The 22791-nt window shown below is 45.7% G+C and overlaps 1 protein-coding gene across 2 annotated transcripts in view; it reads right to left on the bottom strand.

The window, feature by feature from the left end:
• NTRK3 (neurotrophic receptor tyrosine kinase 3) overlaps nt 1-22791 on the bottom strand; it is a 203862-nt gene that overhangs the window by 35004 nt on the left and 146067 nt on the right. For both annotated transcript variants that reach the window (XM_059482378.1, XM_059482380.1), the window contains exons 13-14: nt 5716-5846; nt 328-500 (exon numbers count right to left, since the gene is read on the bottom strand). In XM_059482378.1, coding sequence (XP_059338361.1) covers nt 328-500; nt 5716-5846 — 304 coding nt within the window. The remainder of the gene's footprint in view (nt 1-327; nt 501-5715; nt 5847-22791) is intronic.

A 22791-nucleotide genomic window follows, 5' to 3' on the forward strand; every position in this document is an offset into this window, starting at 1 on the left:
CTGTGGCTTCATGTCTTTCCATCCCCACAGGGCAGAGAAGGATCAGAGCCATGCTCCCTGCAGCTTCAAACTTGCTCAGGTTCGGAGAAGAAAACCCCAATTTCCACATCTCCTGAGATTACCTAAGAGAAAATGTTGAGACAGAGCTCCCAAAGCCCTAAATCTGGCGAGTGCCATCACCTCCTCCAAGCTGCGCTTGGAACAACCATCCATCACTTCTCACCCCACCAAACAACAACACCATTAGTGCACCACTGAGCTAGAACAAGTTCCCCCGAGGCTGTGGGGCAGCCCCACAGCACCTCCCATGCCCTCATTACCACCCACCTGAGGAATTTGTTGAGGTCCCCGTGCTTCATGTACTCGAAGACCATGATGAGCGGGTCGCCGTCGCCGCAGACGCCGTAGAACTTGACGATGTGCTCGTGCTGCAGGTTGGTGAGCAGCTCTGCCTCCCGCTGGAAATCCTTGCGGGCTGCCAGCGTGGGGTCCTTCAGAGCCTGCAATGAAGGATGCATGTCAGAACTCAGGACATCCCTCCGGGTGCCCAGAGCTGCCAGGGGGCTCGGAGACTCTGGCACACAGCCCGGAGCAGCTGTGGGTTTGGTTATGACACGTGGAGCAAATTGCCAGCTTTGTATGAGGACCTGAAAGTCACAGAAGTTTAAATAATGTAATAGTAACATTATTTCTACTGGGTGAAAAGGTAGATTTTGGGATTTTTAGTATGGGGGTTTTGGGGACAAGATGGAGGGACTTGAGCATGTCCAGTCCTCCTCCTCCTCCTCCTCCTCCTCCTCCTCCTTCTTCTTCTTCTTCTTCTTCTTCTTCTTCTTCTTCTTCTTCTTCTTCTTCTTCTTCTTCTTCTTCTTCTTCATCTTCTTCGTCGTCTTCTTCTTCTTCTTCCTCTTCTCTTCTTCTTCTTCTTCTTCTTCTTCTTCTTCTTCTTCTTCTTCTTCTTCTCTACCTCCATCTTCTGCAGTGACGCTGGCGCTTTGGGATTGGTTTAGAATAGAAGTGCACTGTCTAACATAGGTGATAGGCATTGGAAAGTAATTGTAAATATGTTATACGTAGTTTGTAGTATAAAAAGGCAACACCGCCCCGAGGGCGGTCAGAGTGCTGTTGGATGCCTTGCTGAGCAGACCTTGGCTGGGCAGGAGGAAAATTTTATAAATAAGAATTAATAAACAACTTCAAGACTGAAAATTGAAGAGCACTGACTTGTTCTTGGGACATGTGGGCTGAAACAGAAACTTTTTACATATCTCAGGACTGCAATTAACAACTAGACTCCTGAGAGATGCACACACAGAGTGGGCTCAGGTGGGGGAAAACCCAAAACAAAGGGGTCACAGCATCTGGGAGGAGCTGATGAGGAAAGGAGGGGAGAGGAACCACCCAGTTGTGCTGGTGGCACCATGTTTGTGTTGTCATTCCTGTAGTTACTGTCCCACTGGGCTCCCCAGCTCATTTCCTAGGCAGCAGCAAACATGCCTCAGAGGGTAATAGCTTCCAATTATTCCCAGCTTGGGCAGAATTTATACTGGTGACCTAGGGGTGAATGGCTTCATATCTCATTATTATTAAATTCCTGAGCCAGCCAGTCCTTGCTATCTGTCTTTTATTTCGAAATAGCTGACTACACTGCCTTTATTCAGAAGATGGATTTGCCTGGCTGTGCAGTTATTGTGTGGATTTTTCAAACTGCCTCTGAAGAAGGACATTGTCAAGTCTTTTCTCATAATTTTTAAAATCATGTTTTTATTCCCTGCTGTTTATAACAACTCCCCTGGCAGACTGATGCTGAAACCAGTATCCTTATTGAGAATATCTCATCTCCCACAATTTGAGAATGTTATTTTGCCATTGCAAGGCAGCTTGCGTGCTTCAGGTGGTGTGGACCAACCTGACATTGCAGAGTTGCCATAAAGATGCTGCTGTGGCTGCAGCTGATGACAAGGGAGGATTCTCCAGGGTTGGGCTCTGGCTTGTCTGTGCATTTTTGTGCAGTTGCATTGGAGAGTTAGTCTGAAAGGAGCTTGTTGTCATCTCAGGGTATCAAGGAAGGGAACTTGATAAAAAAGTTTAAGTCCAGACCATTTGACAAGATGAAATGGCCACAAGAATCAGCACAGTCTTTTAAAAAATTTAAGAAAATGAAGAGTCTGGTCTTGAGTTGCTGGTAGTGCATCGTATTCGCTGCATCCTCCGCACGTCAGGACTGTTTAGGACCAATTCTGGCTTTAACTGTGCAACCTAACAGGAGCTGAAAAGGACTCAAATCCTGAAAAGGACTCAAGGAAACTTGTTCCACTATCCTGTGTTGGTCTGACGTGCACCAGTTGCCCTTCAGTGGTGGGGACACCGGGCAGCTCTCCCTTTACCTACACACAAATATACCTTCCCCCTTTCCCCATGCCTTGAATCTCCCCATGCAGACAGCAGAGGTGGCCTGAGCAGCTGCAGGCTGCAATTTACGTGCAAAAAGGGGCGCTAAATGTCAGAAAGCTGTTCATGGAGAGTGGGGCCCAGCACTCTGTTACTGCACCTGGGCTGGTCCATGGTGCTGCTGGCTCCAGAGAAGGTGCTTTTCCCCTTGGAGCAGACCTGCTGTGAGGCTTTTCCCCAAGCCTTAGGACACTGCCTCATCTGATTCTGCCCCCAAAGTGCTATGGCATAAACCTATTTTAATTCTTTGCCCTTTGGGATAGCTTGACTAGAGATATTTAGATGAATGTTAGTTACATGGTGCAGATGGCAAAGCATCCATCCTTATCTCAGGCACCCAATTATTTTAGTCATTTAATATCTTCATAATGTTGATGCCACCCTATTTTTCTGCAAGAAAATAGTCCCTTCCCCCATCACTCTTTTCTCCCCCTTTTTCCTGTGGTTGCACATAATATTTCAAGCTCCAGTGAGTTTAGGTTTCATCTCCTTCACACACAATCATTTTTATAAGGTGTTAAGATTGTAAGTTTGTTGATCTCACACACCAAAAAAAAAGTTATTAACTCCCTTCTCATTGCTAAGGTTGCACAACCAAGCATTTCAAAATGAGGGAGCTGGAAGGGATAGAACAGGGAAAGAGGACCAGAAGCAAAGAAAGAGAAGGGATGTCTCAGTAAAATCAGTGGAATGTCTCTCCCAGGAAGGTTCAGGGTAGATTATTTTTTTGTGTGTCTCCATCACACAATTCCTCCATAACTTCTGGCAGGTCCCTGAGCATCTGCAGGTTGCAGCTGTCATCATGAAGTGCCAGTTGGTCTGATATTACTTGGAAAATCCCCTCTTATTCAGCCTCAGGGCCAGGCTTTCACAAGCACCATGTGTTTATTGCTGCAGCAGGGCTCACTCTCAGTCAGGTACCTGCTGTCCTTGCGGCTGGAGAGAGAGGTTGGTAACTCCATCCTTCACCTAAAGCAGATCTCTTCAGCTCAGTTTTCCTGCTTGTGCTTCTGCCTTCTGCAAAAAGGGATGATACAACCCCAGTAACTTGCTGGGAGGCTGTGAAAATGGGTACACTCACATCTGGGGGTTTCCAGCACAGGAATGATCCTCACAATGGAGCAGCCACAGAGAAATGAAAAATAAGGTGTTCAGAGGACAAGCCCTGAACACAGCCGCTCCAGCATTTCTAGTACTTGACTTTGTCACCTTAACACTCTGCTGGATACAGTGCTTGTGCATTTCTTAGGATGCTTTTAGAAGCAAGCTGAATAAAACAGGAAGCTTGTCCATGCCTTCACATCAAAACTCAGTTTATCTGCAGGGCTGCAACCTTTAGATCTGCTAAAAATCTGAGTCCATTTAAGCAAGAGAGTAACACAGCCCCTTCCTTTGGCCCTGGGAGAGAGTCCCTGGGAGCAGGGCAGAGGCAGGCTCTGGGCTGTGGACTCAGCTGCCCCTAACCAGGGAGTCCTGCTGCTGCCCTGAGCTGCAGTGACTGGGGAGGCAGTTCTCAGCCTCAGCTGGGGGCATGAGATCTTCAGGAATTGCAGCCAAATCTCAACTTAATATGTAAAGCCCTTATTCCTGCCTTTTTTTCTTCTTTTTTTTTTTTTTTTCTTTTCTTCCCCTCAGACTTCTAACGTGGCCCAAATTAGAGGGATTTTTTCCCTGCCACTCCCAGAGCTGGCAAGAAGCCAGATTGCAGGGCCCTGCTCCAGAGCTGGAGCTGTATGATCTTGCAGGATGAAAGGCACTCTGGAGATGTAAGCTCATAGTAGCAATTAACAGAAACAAGTTCGGATGCTGTTCCTGCCTACATGCAAATGAAACTCTGAAGAGACTGGGGAGCCAGGCTTGCTGGGGGATGGCTGGCACTGACAGGCAGGTACCAACCCTGTAATCAAACAATTAATCACGTGGGTGTCTGCATGTCCTCGGCTTTCACCACTCTCAGAGGTGAAAGGTGCAATCTTGTGTCGCAGACATCTTTTTATGAAAATCTTCTCTTTAGGATTTTTTCCTTCTGAGAAGCTGAGGCGCCTCAGGAACAAATGTAAACATTGATTATCTGCTGCTGTGGAATGCAACAGGTGCATCTGTGATTGGTCTCATGTGCTTGTTTGTAATTAATGGCCAACCACGGCACAGCTGGCTTAGACAGAGTGTCTGGGACCGCTGCCTTTGTTATCATTCCTTTCTATTATAAACTTAGCTAGCCCTCTGAAATAAAACCTTTTCTTCCATTCTTTTAGTATTGTTTTAATGTAATATATATCATAAAATAATAAATCAAGCTTTCTGAAATATGGAGTCAGATCTACGTCTCTTCCCTCATCCTAAGACCCCTGTGAACACCGTCACAACCTTGCACTTCACTGCCGGAGCAAAAGGGGTCATCTGAGCTAAAAAATAAATAAAGGCTAGAGCTGCCAATGATTAGAGCAAGTCACAAGTAACTGGATGCCTCCAGCACTTTGGAGAGAGTGCTGGAACCTTTCCCCCTGCAGAGCATCGGTTCAAATGCAGACCTTGTTCCAAGGAGTTGGGAAGCACTGGTTAAATCCAAGGGATTAAACTGCGGCTCTGCCAACTGGTGCCACTTGAGAGGAGAGCACAGCTCTGCACTGAGTGCTCTCCTCTGCCCAGAGCCACACTGATGGGGCACAGCTCCCACCAGGAATATCACAAGGATGCAAGCAGCACAGCACAAGCCAAGCTGAGCTCGTGTTGGCTTAAAATACTCAAAACAGGAGCAACCTGTGGCTAAGCAAGCAGGAGCAGAGTGGAGCCAAGCCGAGTTGCTTTGCCCATCTTGCAGCAAATTGATCCCAGAAAATTGGCTCGTCATGCTTAGCTTTCATTGCTCATTTCTGCTGAGGCCTTTCTATGTTTCAGCTTCTGCATGTTACACAAAAAGATAAAATCCAGAAGGAGCAGGGCCGCGGTGCCTGCTGGAGGGAGTTGGATCCACACTGTGTGCTGCAGCTGCACCGGAGCTCAGCTCCCAGCCCAGCCTCTCCTCCCTGCCTGTCTCCTGGCCGTGTCAGCAGGAAGGGAGGCTTTGGCACTGCTGAGAACAGACAACCTTGAAGCGAAACGCTGAAACTTTGTGTGACTAATTGGATTTACCACAATCTCCGGCATCAGATAAATCTCCACCACTGGCCCCCAGCCCTCCCCTGCTTCCCTTTCCCACACAGGCTCATCCAGTCTCCCTTCATTGGCCAGCCCCTGCCCTTCTCTCTTGCCCTTAGCATTTACCTTCACTGCCACCAGCATTTTGTCGTTGGTGGGGCTGAGGTTGTAACACTCGGCCAAGAACACCTTCCCAAAGGCACCTTCTCCCAGCTCCCTCTTCAAAACGATGTCTCTCCTCTTAATATGCTGGACATCTGTTGGAGGGAGGGGAGGAACAGGGAGAGGGTTGAGGGGAAGAATGAATCAGGGTTAATTCAGCGAATGGAAAACAACTAATTCAATTTTCTTGCAAGCTGCAAGGGAACTGAAATTGTTTCGTGAAAATATCTACGGGGATCTTTTTACCCACCCACCTACAGAAGGCAGCAATCTCTGTGATGGAGTTAGTCCCATGCAAAACATCTGTGAAGAAAGTACTTGAGGTTTATCAGTTCTCATGACAAGCTCGTGGCAAGCTTGTCCTCAGGGGCAAATTCTGCTACAAGGACTTGAATCTCTTTGGAATGATCCTGGAAATAATCCATCTCCTGTGAGGTGTAGCAAAGGTCACATCCTTCCAATGAAAGGCCAGGTGAGATTAGAAGGCCCTGTTGAGTTTTGCATTTCAACTGGGATTAGTTTAAACTCGAGCAGGACGGATTTTTGAGGCTGATGCTTGGTAAGTCAAAGCATTCCTGGGAGGAGGAGGAGCAGTGACCCCAACATTCCTTAGGGCATTAGCAGGAGCTGGCTGAAGTGCTGGAACTGCCCCACAGCAGGACCCTGACCCTGCAGCCTCCCCCTACACAACTGTTCCCTCAGAAAGAAGGTCATCCCAGGATACCATCACTGGCACAACAGATGAGCTGAACCCATTAGTTTCAATGATCCTTCCCACTGACATTTAGGACAGCGAGGACTGACGGAGAATGGCAACTGAGGATTCAGGAAGAATCACAAGAGCAGTAGCTTTAATTTACCAGAGGTACAGAGGCCAAGGAAAAGTGGTTTGCTCAGCTAACAGGTCATTCCTGAGGATTAAATCTGCCCAGATACCAGGCACCTGCAGGGGCAGGTTAGTGACTGTGTGATATCCACTGACTCTGGGTCATTATCAAATTCCACGGGTGGCTAGGAGAACTTGTTCTCTTTTGAGGACAGCAATAAGGCACAGCAAACCTCTAAGCACCTTTGTGGCATCACAGCGCCCCTAGAATTCCTCAGCAACACAAAAAAGGGGGGTTTTTAATGCTTGGAATGAACTGTAGAAGCAGTTAGAGATGCACAGCCACCACAGCATTTTCTTAAGGGACAGCACCCAAAACTTCATCTCTGTGAACTGTCCTTCAGTGGAGCTTTCCATCACCATGAGAACTGTGGCAGCACAGACCACTGCCAGCCTCAGCCTGATGGTTTTGAAGGCCAGTGAAGAGCTGTGCACTCTTCTTCAGTGCCCAGTTAGCAAAAGCTGATGCATGAGAGGTCTCCTCAAGCAGAGGCATTACATGGGACAGTGCCCTCTTTCCACTCATGTGTGATGTTCATAACCCTGAATCTGTTTGCTTGTAAACCGGATCACTTTTGATCCTTTTCCATCTCTTACTTGTGCCACAGGAGCTGTAAAGGTATGCCCCTTAGATTAGGTGCATTTCCCTGCAGATGAAGGAGGTGGAAGAGACTAACTCTGGGTTTCAGACTGGCTGCAGGGACACATCACAATCTGCCACCAGCTCCTGCCACCCAGACACCCATGCAGGCACCTGTATCAACCTGAGGGATCACACAGGCACCACTGAATGCATCAAAAAGCTAATGGAACACAAGGATCCTAATGGCTTTCATGCAATTAAGGTTTTTAATTAGGAGCTCAGAGGCAGGTTTATGGAGCTGCCATCCCCGGGCCCTTGGCTTGCTTGGGAAGATGGATGCTGCAAGATTGCACAAGCAATGGGCCTTGTAATGAAAGACACCTCTCTGGGAATTCCCATTGACCTTTCTTAATTGTTCAATAGGCTGAAAACTGTTTCTTACCTATATTAATAATATCAGTAACATTAAGGCCCACATTGGTAGGCACATCCAAAATGACTTTGGTTTTCAACCTGCAGTGGCAGCCAGGGAGAACAAATCACATGTGGACTTTGCCTTCTCCACCTGGTTTAGCTGAGTGTTTAAGGAGTACCTGGTGAAATCTGAGATATAATGTGTTGAAATGTAAAGCAATGAACTTGGGTGAGGAAACTCCTATTATATGAAGAGCTCAAATGGCACCAATTTACTTAATAGAGTAGAGGAAAAGGGGTTTATCCTCTTTGGCTTGGCAAACATTTCTATAGCACTCACCACTACATTACCTTGGTCTTACTGTGTTGTCAAACCACATATTTGCATTCTGGATCTCCCAAATAGCAGCAATCAAGAAAGCTGTAAGGAATGATCTTGTCCTAAGAGGAGCCCAAGGATATTTTTAAAAATTCAGAAATGTAGCAATTACAATAGGATTGTCCCATTTGGTGTGAGATGAAGTTAAATAGGAAACAGTCTCAGAAAAAACAGCAATACTATTTAAGAATTTTTACACTTCTGATGAGTAACACCATGAGAAGGCAAACCTCTCTTTCTAAACTCTCCAGGGTATTGTCCAAAACTTTCGGCTCCCAATGTTTCCTCCCAATAACATCTTAATAAATTATCAGACATTTCTGAGAGCTGGCATCCAAACTGTGTAATTACATCTATATTATTAAAATAATATCCCATCTGTCTCTGAGACCAGATTTTACAGCTAGTTGTTAAGAGTCACCTGAGAAGTTTCAGGGAGAATTCATATGAAGAATTAAATGTGGTATTATGGCAGACAGAGTTGAATTGAGGGAGAAGCAATCCCTCAGTTGCAGTAGTGGACTTGTGTAGCACTGTTGGACTGAAAGTTAACTTGGGTGGCTATAAAAATAAAAGGGTCATGAAGTTAAGTAGTTTGACAGCAACTGGACAATCTTAATGTAGAATCAGAAAAGTACATTTCCTGATGGCAATTTCTCTCAACCTCAAATAGACATAAATTTTGCTTCACAGTATTTTAGGCACAAATGGAATAATAAGTGAGTTATAATAAATTGCTTTTCCACATGCTAGAGGCCTAAAGTAGTGAAGTTTAGATCAAATCCTTCCCTTTACGGTGAGATCAGCGCTATGATTAATTCTAACCCACTATAAAAGACAGGTTTAACCACAAGGCAGTGACAAACCCCGTGTCACAGCGTGGCCAGCAGCATTATTGTGCTCACCTTGCACCTCTGTGCTCACCCATCCTGGCTGTAACTCACGAGGAAGGCCAAATAGCCATGAAAGATGCTGTGCTGCAAGGGCACCTCGGAGGTTCATCTGCATAAATCTGTTTACCTGCTCCTGGAGGAAGCCGAGCCCTGTCTGATAAACAGCTGGTGTTTATTTGTTTTAGGCAGGCAGTGCTGTGCTAATCTGTCTCGGCTGTGTTGCAGTCAGCCCTGTAGACAAGGTGGATGCAAACTGCCTCTCCTGAAGCACCACTCTTTTTGTTTTTTTCCCTCCCTGTGTACCATTTACTTATAAAAACAAGACAACAAGACAATTCATAAGAAGATCCTATGCAGAAGCCACAGCAAGACCTGACAGGAAAACAAGCAGAATTGACAGCATGATGTGAACTCATTCAAAGCCATGCTGTACCTAGGGGAAGGATGTGAGTGCCTGACGCTGAAGTAATTCCACTTTACAATGAAACACCTTCCAGTCATTGGTTTGGGATCAGTATATTTTTTCATAATACAGAAGAAAAGTTGGGCAGATTCCCCACCTTCCTCCTTGTCCATCAAGATTTAACACACAGAGAAGGTGTTTCAAACTTTTGCCTTCACTGTTGTTCTGAATATCCCATTAACCACATCAGAAAGCACCTGACCTGCAGCTGGCTAGAAATGGCCCATAACTTTAGCTCAATGATGGCAGCATGGGGGTAAGTTAGAGCATTAACAAATATAAGTCTGGGACCCACTTTCACACATGCAGATAGTTTCCCCTTCTCTGGAAAAGCCAAGGCAGAAGGATGGCAGCTTTGCATCTGCAAAGGGATCTTTGCCTAACCACCTCCGAACCTTTTGCAGGACAGATGATTTAATCTGTGCTTAAAGTGAATTTAGTCAGAAAAGTGGCTGTCTGAAACCAGAAACTTCTTCCTCCCCATCACTTGCTCCCACGTGTCCTTAGTCATGTCTGTTCCTCTCCTCGAGACAAACACCTTCTGGTTTGCTAAACTTGTGAACCCAACACAGCCATGGGATACTGGGGAAGAAGAAGAGGGAAGATGATTAATTCTGCTTTCCTCAAACATCAGTCTACCATGTCCCAATGGGTCGCTTCTGCACTGGCCCTTTGACAGAGCCTGGAAAAATCAGAACTTTTCCACTCCCATCTTTTACTCTCATATTGCAGAGTGTCTCTATCTTATGGCAAGGTCAAGACAAAAATACCCCAACTCAACCTCCAAATTCCAGGTAGAGCTCATGGACCTGGTAATAGACTGTGTCCAATGGAAACACCTTGTTTTGAATAACCACCACTTTTCAATCACATGAGCAGATATTGGGAATCTGTATGAGTACATTTCGTGAATCTAATTTTCCAATTACTGTCTCATTTCTAAATCAGTCCTGGGCATCAGATGAAGAAGAGATGGGTTCAGTGACACTGCAAATTCTGCATTTCAAATTCCCGTCACAACCAGTATCTTTGAAACCATGGTTTGCTAATACTCTTGCATGCACATGATTGTGTTTGGACACAGATGACTACAGGGGGAGGAAAATGGACAAATCAATCTCCAGAGTAAACCATGAGCAGCGCCAGTAGCTAAGTTAGAACAAACTGTAAAACTACTGGATCATTTACACCAAGTCAATTTCAATTGTTAAATTAATTTCAATTATTTCCTCACATCATCTTTCAAACTCCCAAATAGCTAGCAGTCTGTCTTCTTTTATTTCTAGTGGGTTTTTTCACCCTGGACTATTAATTCACAAGCAACCTGTAGCTTGCTGGTGGAATAGACCAAAATTATGGACGTTTCCACTTTTAATTTTGCTGCCCTCTTTATTAGAAGATTCCTCTTCTTGCCTAGAAAAGACCAATATCAATTTTTTATAAATTTTTCTTCTCCATCCACATGTGACCCTGTTTTCCCTAAAGGCAGGTCCTTTCCTGCACCTCTCCATCACCAGCTCCTCTTTCCCTTTTCACATCATGGCATTTCTTCTCTCTGTTTCTTCTTCTCTATTTTTTGCCCCTCTTCCTGTTCAAGCCCTGTTTTAAACCTGACTTATTTTAGATCTGTTTCTAGGGTATCCTGATTTGGGTCTGATCCTGGGCTCTTTGTAGATATGGTCCTGATTTTCATAAGCTGCTAATGCCTCATTTGCATCAACAGCACTTTATAAATGATAACAACAATGACATTTTTCAGCAGTGGCTGAGTCATTTGCTGTAACAACTAATTTATGCCAAAGAATTTTGTCTTTTCTTTCTACATAAGTTGTCCACAAAAAGGTAGCAAAGTTCTCACTTAGTCAATGTGATTCATTCATTTCTTCCTCAACACTGCTGGAATAACTCTTGTGAATAAATGCTGCACAGCTCCACTGCTCCACCACAATTAAAATCAAATAAACAAAGCTTAAAATTTACACTGGAAATCTTGTCACCACCAAGCAGAGAGCCCTTCATGTCAGGCAGTCAATCACAGCCTGGATGGGAACCAAACTCGATGAGTTACCCAATGTACCTGATCAGAGCAGAGCGCACACATTGGGCAGGATCAGATTAAAAAGCCCTGCCACTGGAGGGCTGGCAAGGCATTCTCTCACAGATTTGTCTCACAGGGAGAGAGGATAACACATAGGCAGGCTGCACAGAGCCCGAGTCTCCCTCCTCACCTGGTGCAAATCCATCAAAGTCAATGGAGGATATTGATTTCAATCACGGACTGCTGTGAAGTACATGTAAACAAAGGCAGAATTAGTCCCACATCACTTTAAAAAATGGAGACATAAACAGGCTGTTTCTTATCTCTGCCTGGACTCCAAGTAGGTAGCCCTTCACTTCTGGTGGCTTCTGTCCCAGCTCTGACATGAGCCACCTCTGGGAAAGGGCCCAGGTACACGCTCCAACAACTCGGCACGGTGCCCAGACACTGGGTCTTTGCCAAGTCCCTCTGTAAGGCACCCTTCAAGGACTTGGACTCAAAAAAGTCATGATTATAAGCACCAAGCAGTTCTGACACAAATCATAGAGATTTATGTAAAGCATATCTGAATCTCTGGGAACTTGGTGGAGCAACCACAACCTTCAGCTCACTTAACAATCATACTCCTTCATAAAGACTTTAAGAGAAAGCTATTTTATGTTTCTGCAGTTCTTTTCATTTTCTCACCATCCCCTTCATTCCTTGGGAGCAGCACAAGACATGAGTGCAGCTCCCAGGTGGGAAGGAGGCTTTATTGCTCAGCTGACCCATCAGACCCAGAGCTAATGCACTACATGCTGCTAAATGGACCTTGGTAAAAAATAACAGGCCTTGACGCATTTAGCTGGACAATCTTGGCTAAAAGAATGATCCAGTTATACCAATCTACACCAGGAGCTAAAGTTCAGTGCAATTGAGCTCAGGGAAACAGGAGAGGAGCAACCTCTGCATTTGGAAATACCTGACATCCACCATTCCCAAGCATACCCCTGGCAATCAGGACATCACCAGCTCCTCTGGCTTTTGCTGCTGCAATAGCAGATGGAGAGGAAGCCCTGACCCGAAGCACTGCCTTTCAGCTTCCAGCTGACTCCAGCCAGCCCTGATTTGAGGGAGAGATGCTGCAGAAGAGCCCTCAAGCTGCACAGAGGGGTGTGATTTGCAGCTAATCCAGTGACTGGATTAGCACCCTCTGAGCTGCAGCACCAGCTCCAACAGCAGCCACACAGAGACCACCAACAACAGTGCTCATGTACAGTGCTCTCGGAGCTGAAGGGAAATGGAAAGGGAGTTTTTGTGTGTGTGTAAAAGAGCTGATAGAAAGGCAAAGCACAAGCACCCCTTAAACCAACAACTCATCAGAAGCGACTCCAGAACCCACCGGGCTCCCTCACCAAAACACCCTGACAACAACCTGGAAGCAGGTGGCATTACCTGGTGTGACATACCTGTAAAGTTTAAACCCAAATCAAAGCAAATTCTCATTTACTTCATGGAAAAAAATAATCTGAAAAATAGGAAAGTTAGAATGCACTTGGCACCATTCCACACTCATTTTTTAAGCAAAAACTTCTCTCTGACCTTAAACCACCTGATCTTCCTATTAAAAAAAATGCAAAACTTCAAGCCCTTCTCATCCATTTCAGTCCCATAAATCTGAGTACAAACACTTAGCAATTATTTTATGAAGAGAGCAATACAAAGTGTCTCACGGGGGCTGAGCAGTCTCAGCCGGGAAGCACAACACTGCACAGTCCTGCAGAACCAAGTTATCCTGGAGAGAGATAAACAAAAGGAGATAAAGCAAGAGGAAGGATCTTGAGCATCACCCCCCAGCCTGACAATGACCACAGCAGCAAATGAAAGAACCCTTCAGCACATCCATGCCTTGCACAGCAGTGGGTTCTTGCCTTTGAGTCAGAATCCATCTCCTCCTCTTCCTGCAGATTTATGATTTTCTGGAATTAGTCAAGCAAAAGTTAATATCAACAGGACTTTCCCTTGATCCAACAAGGTAAATCTCTTCACCTGAGCTGTTGTCAATGATTAAAAAGTTCTTTAGTATGGAGACCTTGAAGACTTTACCAGAAGAAACCCAATGCTCCCAAGGCTCCCTGTGGCCACCAGGGTTGGGGTTAGGCAGCAGGCAGCTCTAAATGGGCTCCCAGTTGTGCCCCACTCTGCTTAATCTGCTCATGCTAAAGACACATTTCAAGATCCTCTCAGGTTAAGGCTGTCCCTCTGGTCCCCCTTGCTATTGTCACCCCTGCAAAGCCTGGGGACAGGTTCACCCTGTGCTTGCCAATGTCTCTGCATGCACCAGCTTCTCCTCAGCTGGCTCCCAGGGGAACACAAAACACTGCTGATGGGACCAAAACCTCACTAACATTCCAGGTAAAGGCTTAAAAAATCTTAAAAACCATTCAGTGATTCCTGACATTATCTGCACCTTCCTGATTTCTGTCTGACACTAGGCTGGAATGACAAACTTTCCAGCTTCAGCAGCTTCTGTCTCCTTAGGCATCCAGCACCAGCTTCTCATCCTGAGCGGACACTCAGGCTCTGCCTTTTGTATACAAGGTTAGCAGAAAGCTGGCACCTTCTGAGGGTGAAGACAAGAATATCAAGACATGGGTAGAGGGGGGAAAGGGCTGCAGAGGTCTTCGCACTGGGTGAATGCCCCAGAGCCCCACGACAGCCTATCACAAAAGGGATCTTGCACAAAACATCGTCCTCACCAACTCATTGATACACTCCAGCAGCTCTTGGAAACAGGGGCTGGGATTCTTGGCAGGGTGGGAGGAAAAGGGAGAGGAGAAGGGAGTCTTTCTGGTGAGCATGTTTTCTTTCCACCAGCCAGGCCCCTGGGTCCCCTGCTGCCAAAGCACTCAGAATAAAACATTAATTCAATACCACACATTTAATTACACATTATTTGAAAGTGAATTTATTTAACAGAGGAAAATAGTCTTCAGAGAGCATCTGCCTCCTTCAGACTCATGCGTCTGCAGGGAGGGGGGCTTGGAGAGGAGATAGGAGGCATAATGGTTTGTTTTACATCAGCAGCTATTGCTGTTCAGCTCATCCCTTGAAAACAGGAGATTTTAAGGAGATAGAGTTGTGTTTTGCAGCAACTTACCAGCTGATTTGATTTTCCAGCTAGTTTTCACTTGATTGGAAAGTGCTGCTGCAGACAGATACCACTTGTCTTTCTGTTTTACTATTTTTCCAGGGGAAAGGAAGGATTACTGGTGGAGGGTTGGAGGGCGATTGGCTGCCCCTCGAGGGACCACGTGATAGTCAGATTTCAGGCTTAAGGCTTCAACAACACAGTAATCAGACACTTAACAGCATCCTACTGCCGGGATGGATAATCACAAGAAAGTGGGAAGTGACCGGGGCTCAGCAGCAGCCTGGCAGCTTGGGGAATGTCTGCCAGCAGGAACACAGAGCCTTACCTTCCATCCTCGAGTCACAGGGGCTCAGGGCTAGGGATTGCTCAGCCTGGGAGCTGGCTGCACGGCTCTGCCTGCTACAGCAGGGCCAGGAGCCTGGCAGAACCTGCTTTCAGCAGCGTGCAGCCTCACATTTCCCCAGCCAGAGCTCCACTGCAGAGATGGAGCAGAGTCCAGTGCCTCACGTTTCCCCAGCCAGCAGAGATGGAGCAGACTCCAGGGAGCAGCCCCTCCATGTCTGAGCTGCTGCAGGGTCAGTTCCTGGGTCCTTTGAAGGGAGGAGTTTGCTCACATTGAACTCAGCCTGAGTTTTGGCTTTTGCTGTTCTCTTGCATCCCCAGAGTGCCTCAGCAGGCAGATGTCACACAGGGCTGGCTTAACTGGTGCCACATGAGACTTTCTCCCATCTTTCTCCCTGATCCCTGTAGTGGCTCTTCACTCTCCTTGATTTGGGACCACACTGAAAATCTCCCTTATCTCTGCAACAGCCTTGATAAGACTGCACTCCCCCTCGCCCCAAGCAGACACAAAAGTGTCCCAGGCACCACCACTGCCCCCTCCAAAATGTGCCAGCAGATCTCAGCCCAGCCAGTACTGACCCCCACAGACACCCCCTGGTCAATCATTGCCCTTTTTGGCCTCAGCAGCCAGATATTGCTGCTGTCATCCCCATCCCAGCCATCATCCTCAGTGCCTGCTTGCACACCCATGCAGATATTGCAGCACAGGTTCAGGTCACAGCATTAACCTTTTCCTTCTAATTCTGAGTATTTAAGGTGTTTTGATACTGCTGTTTCAGTGTTGTTCAGTCACTGCCTTTATTCACAGTTTGAAGGGTCTAGCCCACACCATAATTGCTAAAAAAATTCCAGATATATTGAATATGTTCTGGAAAATATGTGACTATTAGAAGGGTGGCACTAAAGAAAGAAGTATGGTTTGGTAGTGGTTCAAACTAAAACTGTGATCTCCATTATAAAGTACAGAACATGAACTGACCTTAAAGTTGGGTGCAAAATGAAGAAGTATTTTTAGACAAAGTGCAGCTTCCTCCAGATGTGAAACTGCATAAAGACTTTCAGAAAAATCTGTTGTGACAGAATTCCTGGACCATCTCAAAGCAGAAAATTTGGTGAAAGAGCCTTGTGTTCTGCATTTTCCAGCTAGAGCTCCAGGCAGGTTGGAAGTGCTGCTGATTGTTACTGTCCTCGCCACCATCACAAAGAATAAAAGGAAAAGGACAATTTGAAAGAAATGTAGCATCATCTCTTTGTGTGTGTGTGTGTGTGTCTATAAACTCCAGGTAGTAATATCACTTCTTGCCCCATGCCCAATCATTTTCCCACCAACAACTTTGCTTGGTGGTCATTAAAGGAGTGGCTAATGCAGCCAGACCCATGGAACAAGAAAATTCCAGACATGAGGCCACATGGAGCAAAACCATGAGGTGTTGAGAGACAGATCTCAGGCTCAAGTTATGATTTTGTTAGAAAGTCTCTCTCTAGTTTGCCCAATTTCCATCTCCCTCCTTCCTTCCCACCTTTCTCACAGGACCGACACAGGAGCTGTTTTTGTGTCTGTGCCTTGATGAGGTGTTCCCTCAGATCCACATTTTCCTAACACCCCAAATGGACCTTGCTCTGCCTTTGTTTCTGCCTGAGGTTTCCTTGGCTTGTTCTGCCTGCACATCCCTTTTTCCATCTCAGCAGCTCCTCCTGCAGAAGGAAACCCCTGAAGGAGGAGTAATGTGAGACAGCTCTGCCTGCTGGGCTCTAAAATTACTGTGGTTTGGGTGATTTAGGCTATTGTTAAGAGGCAGCAAATTATGCAGAGAGGGATAAAGAGGAGGAGGATCATACAAAGGAATTACTAATCTGATGGGGAGAGCAGCTGGTCCTCATTTAACCTCCAGGTCTGTGCATGATTGTGCCTCTTTGCCCTGTGCCTGACTCACAAGTAGCAACTAATTTTGTGCTGGTGCTGCTGTGAGGCTGCACACCAAGAGAAATCCACTTTTCCTCCAAGGTTCTCCTTGCTATAGGAAAAAAAAAGAGGGGAGAAAGGAGCTCCACCAGTACCCTGGCTCCATCCTGCAGAAGAGGATCCCTAAAGGCAGCAGCTCAGCCGTGCATTGACTTCAAAGCTGCTCCATGGTGGGATCCAACTTGTTCCCCAGGCATTGCTGTGCAGAGGCACTGTCCAGCCAGCACCACCTTCCTCTCCTTGGCACAAACAAACCTCTTTGGGCAGTGAGAGGTGAACCAGAAAGAGGTCTCCTTGGTTAGGCTTTGAAAATCCCTCATCACCAGGAGGTCAGCACTGTTTAAGGAGCCACGTGCTCTTGTTAGAGCATCCTTCCCTGATTGCTTCACTGTGTCCCTCCCTTATTGTGGTTGTAAACGAAAATCCATCCTGGGTTATTGTCTCTGACTCTCCCAGCATGGGGAGAACACAGGGTGATAAAACAATATATATTTGTCCATTTTTCTGTCTGCCATCCTTCAGCAATGTCTCACACGATTATGAGCCAGATGGTTGGGGTGAATTTTCACAAAATCCTGCACAAATTTCAATGAGTGCAAGAGGGGAAAAAAAAAAGAATCCTACAGTTTTCTCCTGTGGCCAAACATCAGTGTCTGCACCAGAAGAAATATGCCCAGTTAATTCTTCTTAAAGGCGCTGGTGAGACTCAAGAAAACATTCTGCAGTGCTGGTAGCCTCAGAAGACATGATTAATTGCAGCTGGTGAAAAGGTGCATGTTCAGCTTTAACTGAACTCTGCTTGAAGACTGGATGATTGTTAAGTTGGTATTCAAGGCACATGTGGAAGGCAACCTATGAGCATCTTCAGCTACAAAACCAAGATATTATATGTATATATGTATATACACACACGCATATACTTTATATATATGTCATATATGGCTTAACAGTTTAAATTTAAATGTGTATTATGAAGTTTTACAGCAAGAACATACTGCTAGTGGAAAGGACCAAAATCAGCAAGATTTCTGGGGAAGGTGGGAGAGAGTAATACTGTTTTTCAATTACCAAGGGATGCAGAGGCATAAAAAAAAACTCCCAAAGCTGGCAACAGCAATTTGTAAATGAATATATGTAGGTGATGCTGCAGAGCACTGAGAGGGGTATAATGGTGGAAAGATCTTCAATACCTTAAGCTGTTTCTCCTCACTAACCTAGGACAGGTCTCATTTCATCCAAAAATACCTTGAACAAGACTATATATGTTGCTTTCCTGAACTGCCTTAATTGATGGGCCAACATCAGATATTGGGATGGTAACAGGCAAAATGAGAGGTCAGTAATCCAATCCATCAATCTCCCTACAAATCCTGTTTCCTTATTGCAATCTGAGCTTGGAAAGTGACCCCAAATTCAGCCTGTATTGAAAAGGTCACCTTGAAGTCTTTTCTTTATCAATCAGAGTTCAAATCAAGTCTTTTAACCTTTTCCCAGGGCAGAGATTTTTTTAAGCAGGTAGTGGGAAAACATACCCAGATCAATATCTGAGTGCATATGAGCACCCAGAGTTCAAAACTTCACTCAGACTTGCATTTACACAGCCAGGCTGCAATTCTCCTGCAAACAGAGCTCACATCAAGTCATCTGAGGTCTCCAAACTACAAACTGGAATTGTTAAGAGAGAAGAAAAAAAAAAAAAAAAAGAAAAAAAAGAAGGAATGAATAATTACCGAGCTTTTAAAAATCACATCTTCATTTCTGGAAAGAGTTCAACGAACAAAAAATTCCTACCCTGCCCAGTTTGCTTCATTTATCCTTTCTTAATGGATAGTGCTGTTTCTCTGTGGCATAAATTGCATAAATCTCTCTCTCTAGGGATTCCTCTCTCAAACACATCCCAAATTAGGGGAGGGAGGCTCTGGGTGTGTTTGGGACCTTGAACATAGTCTATGCTGGTGAAAAATCCCTCAGTCCTGCAGCAGAGAAGACTCTGGTTCCTGCCTTCAGCATTTTCTTCTAGATCGTTAGCAAACATCAAGAAAAACACAGGTGATTAACAGTGACTTCCAGGACACATCACTTTCTACCTCTTTCCAATTGGAAACACTTTTAGCAACATCTCTTTTCTGTCTCTTGCTCTTAGGGCAGATTTCTACACGGGTTCTTTGTTTTGTCGATGCATTTGTCAATGCTTCTACCCCTAGTCATTAATTTCAGATGCCGAGTTCTTGTCACATCCTTGTGGAACACCTCAGTGTACTTTATCCACTGAATTTCCCTCAGATATGGTGGCAGGATTAGCTGAGTGTGACCTCCCACTCCTTCCAGCCACATTTCTTTGGCCTTTACAGAAGGTTGCTTTCAGGTGTTCTCCCACAACATCCTTTAAAGTTTAAGAAGATTCACAAGAATTTCCCAAAGCAAACTTTGGTCTGTCTCTTGTCCCCATTATGTCCACCACTTTCCAACTCTCATCCATCTACCCAATTTTAAACAGGCAAATTAAAATGTCAGCAAAGAGCTTGGCAAGTTGTGTGCATGCCCTCAGGCTGTGCTCTCCATCTGCAGAGGATGCTCACCTGGTCCCGTGCCCTTGAACACTGATATGAACTCTTCATCCTCCACAAAGCTGGATGCAATTTTGGCAGATGAAAAATATTTAATAATCTTTCTCTCCTCTTATCACTGATTCAGGCTGGCTTTTGTTCTGCCACCAGTGTAAGTACTCTTTATATCACTCTCAAGATAAACACTTTCTCCTCCACATCCTCTGTATCAGACCCCTGTTTTCCTCAAAACTCCCAACCCCTCCTTGACGTGAGGCCAGTTTTGTTGTCTCTGAGATGTTTACGTGCAAAAGGATTTCCCTGCCTGAAATACACCCTCAGCATCTGTATGGCTGCTGCTTTCCACCCTTTTCTTTTCTCCTGCACTCTTCTTCCTCCCCTCTCCTTTCATTGTGATACTTCAGCAGTGCTCCATTCTGGTTCCAGTCTCTGGCTTAGCCAGCCTGGTGCATGTCAGTCCCATCATCCTGCCTTTTATTACCTTTATTTTTACTAGACTGAATGTTTAGGGCAGCCTTCCCAACGGTGTCTGAAAGACCTGCATTAAAGCCCAGCCAGCTTTCCTCCACTCATTTTGCATTCCCTGCCAGCCAGCTCTCCAAAAGGCCACTGGTTTTGTGTGGCTGCCCTTTCTGCAGACCCTCCTCAGCACTTCAGCTCCATGGGGAATATAATCACTTCAATTTCAAGTGTATTTATTACAGTTGCTCAATTTCCTTTAATCTGTCATTTCTCCTTCTCCTCCCCCCACGACTGCTTTCTTTTCATTGAGCTGTGAGTGCTCTGAGGAGGTTTTTACCTCTGACCCTCTCTGCCTGCTCCAGCCCATCCCTGCACTGGCTCACGCTGGGCTCCTTCTGCACTGATTATTGCTCATTACCGTGTGGCTTAATGAATGTGCTGGGCCCTTTGCAAACAAATGCATGTGTCACAGGCAGCACCTCCCACTGCTGACCCCTCAGGACTAGCTGAGGTAGAGAAGACAACACTTTCAGGCACAAATTGCCTGTATTATCAGCACTGAGAAGGAAAGAGACCAAGAAATCTCCAAGGCCTGTCTGACTCTTAACAACAGAGTGCCCATGTCTGCCTGAGTCTTGTAAAACAACATATTTCTGGGCAGGGAGAACAATGTTTTTATGCAGGGGATGCATGTCCCTCCAGTGACAAGGCTGTAAAACCACAAGCATCCCTTCAGAGCTGGAGCTGTAAGAGCCAGAGAAACCCCAGCTGACATGAAAACCATCAACATGCCTCCCCATATGTAAAGCTATGTGAACACACACACCTCCCGAGGCTTAATTGGTGTATTAATGTATTAAAGCACTGACACAAACAAACAGGGACTGCCTTCATAAGCTACAAAATCCTTGAGTACATTGTAATTAGCTGGGCTTGTTAAACCACTTAATAAGCAATAGATAGCATGTGTTTGATGCCCCTGCGTCGTGGCTCAGAGGGAAAGACAGGCAATTGCTTAAATATGAAATGTGCTCAGCTCTTAGGTGAATCCTCAGAACTGTTCCCCTGACATCAGGAACTTCTGCCCAGGGCAGGCACAGCTGAGATCAACACCAGGGTCACTCTACACAGCCCCCACTCCTCCCCTTATGTCCTGTTCCCATTAGACAGCTCAGGTTGGAAAGGTGGGAAGGGCTGGCACTAGCAAGCAGCAAGACATCACCAGCATTCCTGCTGTGATCACCCTTTTCCCACTCCCTGAAGAGTCCTAGGATAGCGGAAAAGTCAGCAGGGACACAGCCAAACCAGGCAAGACAGCTGCAGAGCTACCCAGCATCCCTGAATGCAAATGGGCAGGCAGTGCTTTAATTTTATCCCAGATCCCAATCTCACTCCCACAGTGCTAGCACCCATCCATGTGCCCCTGTGCAGTCCAGCTGGCTATCCAGCTCCAAATTTAACTCTCCCAGCACATCACCACGCACCACTGCAGCTTTCCCAGAGCAGGCAGAGAAAGAGAAGCTCCCTCAAACACCGCCTCCACCCCAGTCCACCACGGGGATCTGCAGCTCTGCAGCTATTCCTAGATCCCAACTGGATTCTTCCTTTCATCTTTGTTCTGCCTCCTATTCTAGTGCTGAACCCCAGGCCTGCTGCCTTGGAGCTTCTTCCAAACACTGCATTCATCCATTTTTAAAGGTGACCTTCCAACTTTAAAGGAAGTTAGCAAGCCTCGTCATCTTCATTTGCCCTCTCCTTCTTTTCAACCTGCTCTTTATTATGAATTAAAAAAGGGGCCTGAAAGGTTTTCTCTATTAAAAAATAAAAGCTTTAGAAAGATGACATGTTTCCAAATAATTTCTCTCCCAGTTTTTGCAGCAGGCATCTTGCATATCATGGTGCTTGCTTGCTGCAAACTATCAGCAGCCAGCCCTGATGCTCTGATTCAGCCACTTACCTGACCTTGTGGGGTACCTGTCACCCCACCCCATCCCTGGCCATTCTCTCCCTAATTCTGTTGCTGCTGTTTGGCCAAGCAGTGCCCTGAAAGGTTCTGGGTTGAAAACTACTTTTGAGTGAGCAAAGTGGGATTATTTTTAACTTGGACAATACCAGATACTCAGGCTAGACTGTGGCCTCACAAGCTCCTGTGCTGGCACGAATGAAATGCAGCAAATAAATGAAGTTCTCTTTATTTCACCTTACTGCCAAAAGTGCATTTTACAAGCCCTGGGGCTATATAGCAATGGAAAGGGAAGGTGTCTCTAGCCCTGAGCAATAAGATTACTCTTGCCAATGAATTGGTGACAGTAATTAAAAAGGAAATAGCAAAGCAACATGAGAGTTTCCTGCTGCTCTGGTACAACATTTTGCCATTTAATCAGGGCAAGGAGAACATGAATTTTTACTGTAATACAACTCATATAGGAAAGAAAACCATAATCTGATAAAGTGAAAGCTCAACTTCCAGCCCTTCTCCTAGATTACAAAATCAAACAAACAACAATAGCAAAGCACAAAGAAAATAAACCAAACAACCAGTCCCTCTTCCTCCCTTTCCACCCTTTTGGCTGTGAGTTCTGCAGCTATCCAGACAGGTTGTGTTGTATATTTATTTTTGCCAAGAGGTCAGGACACCACAAATCACTGCCATACAGCTACATTCTGGATTTAATCATCAGCATTTGCTTCCATCCAAGAAACCAGAGATGATTTCTGAGCTAAGGACATCTGCCTGCCAGGCACAAGGCTCACACTCACAAACTCATTTCATGCTGACCACCAAGTGACCACGAGCAAGTAGGAGCCCTTACTTAGAGCTGGCTGGTGCCACACTGAGCCTGGAAGGGCTTGGCTCACTCAGAAAACACCAGACTCTCTTCCCAAGCCATTCAATAATCCCTACCTGATACTGTTT

Source organism: Ammospiza nelsoni, chromosome 14 (assembly GCF_027579445.1).
Source record: "Ammospiza nelsoni isolate bAmmNel1 chromosome 14, bAmmNel1.pri, whole genome shotgun sequence".
Classification (NCBI taxonomy): Eukaryota; Metazoa; Chordata; class Aves; order Passeriformes; family Passerellidae; genus Ammospiza; species Ammospiza nelsoni.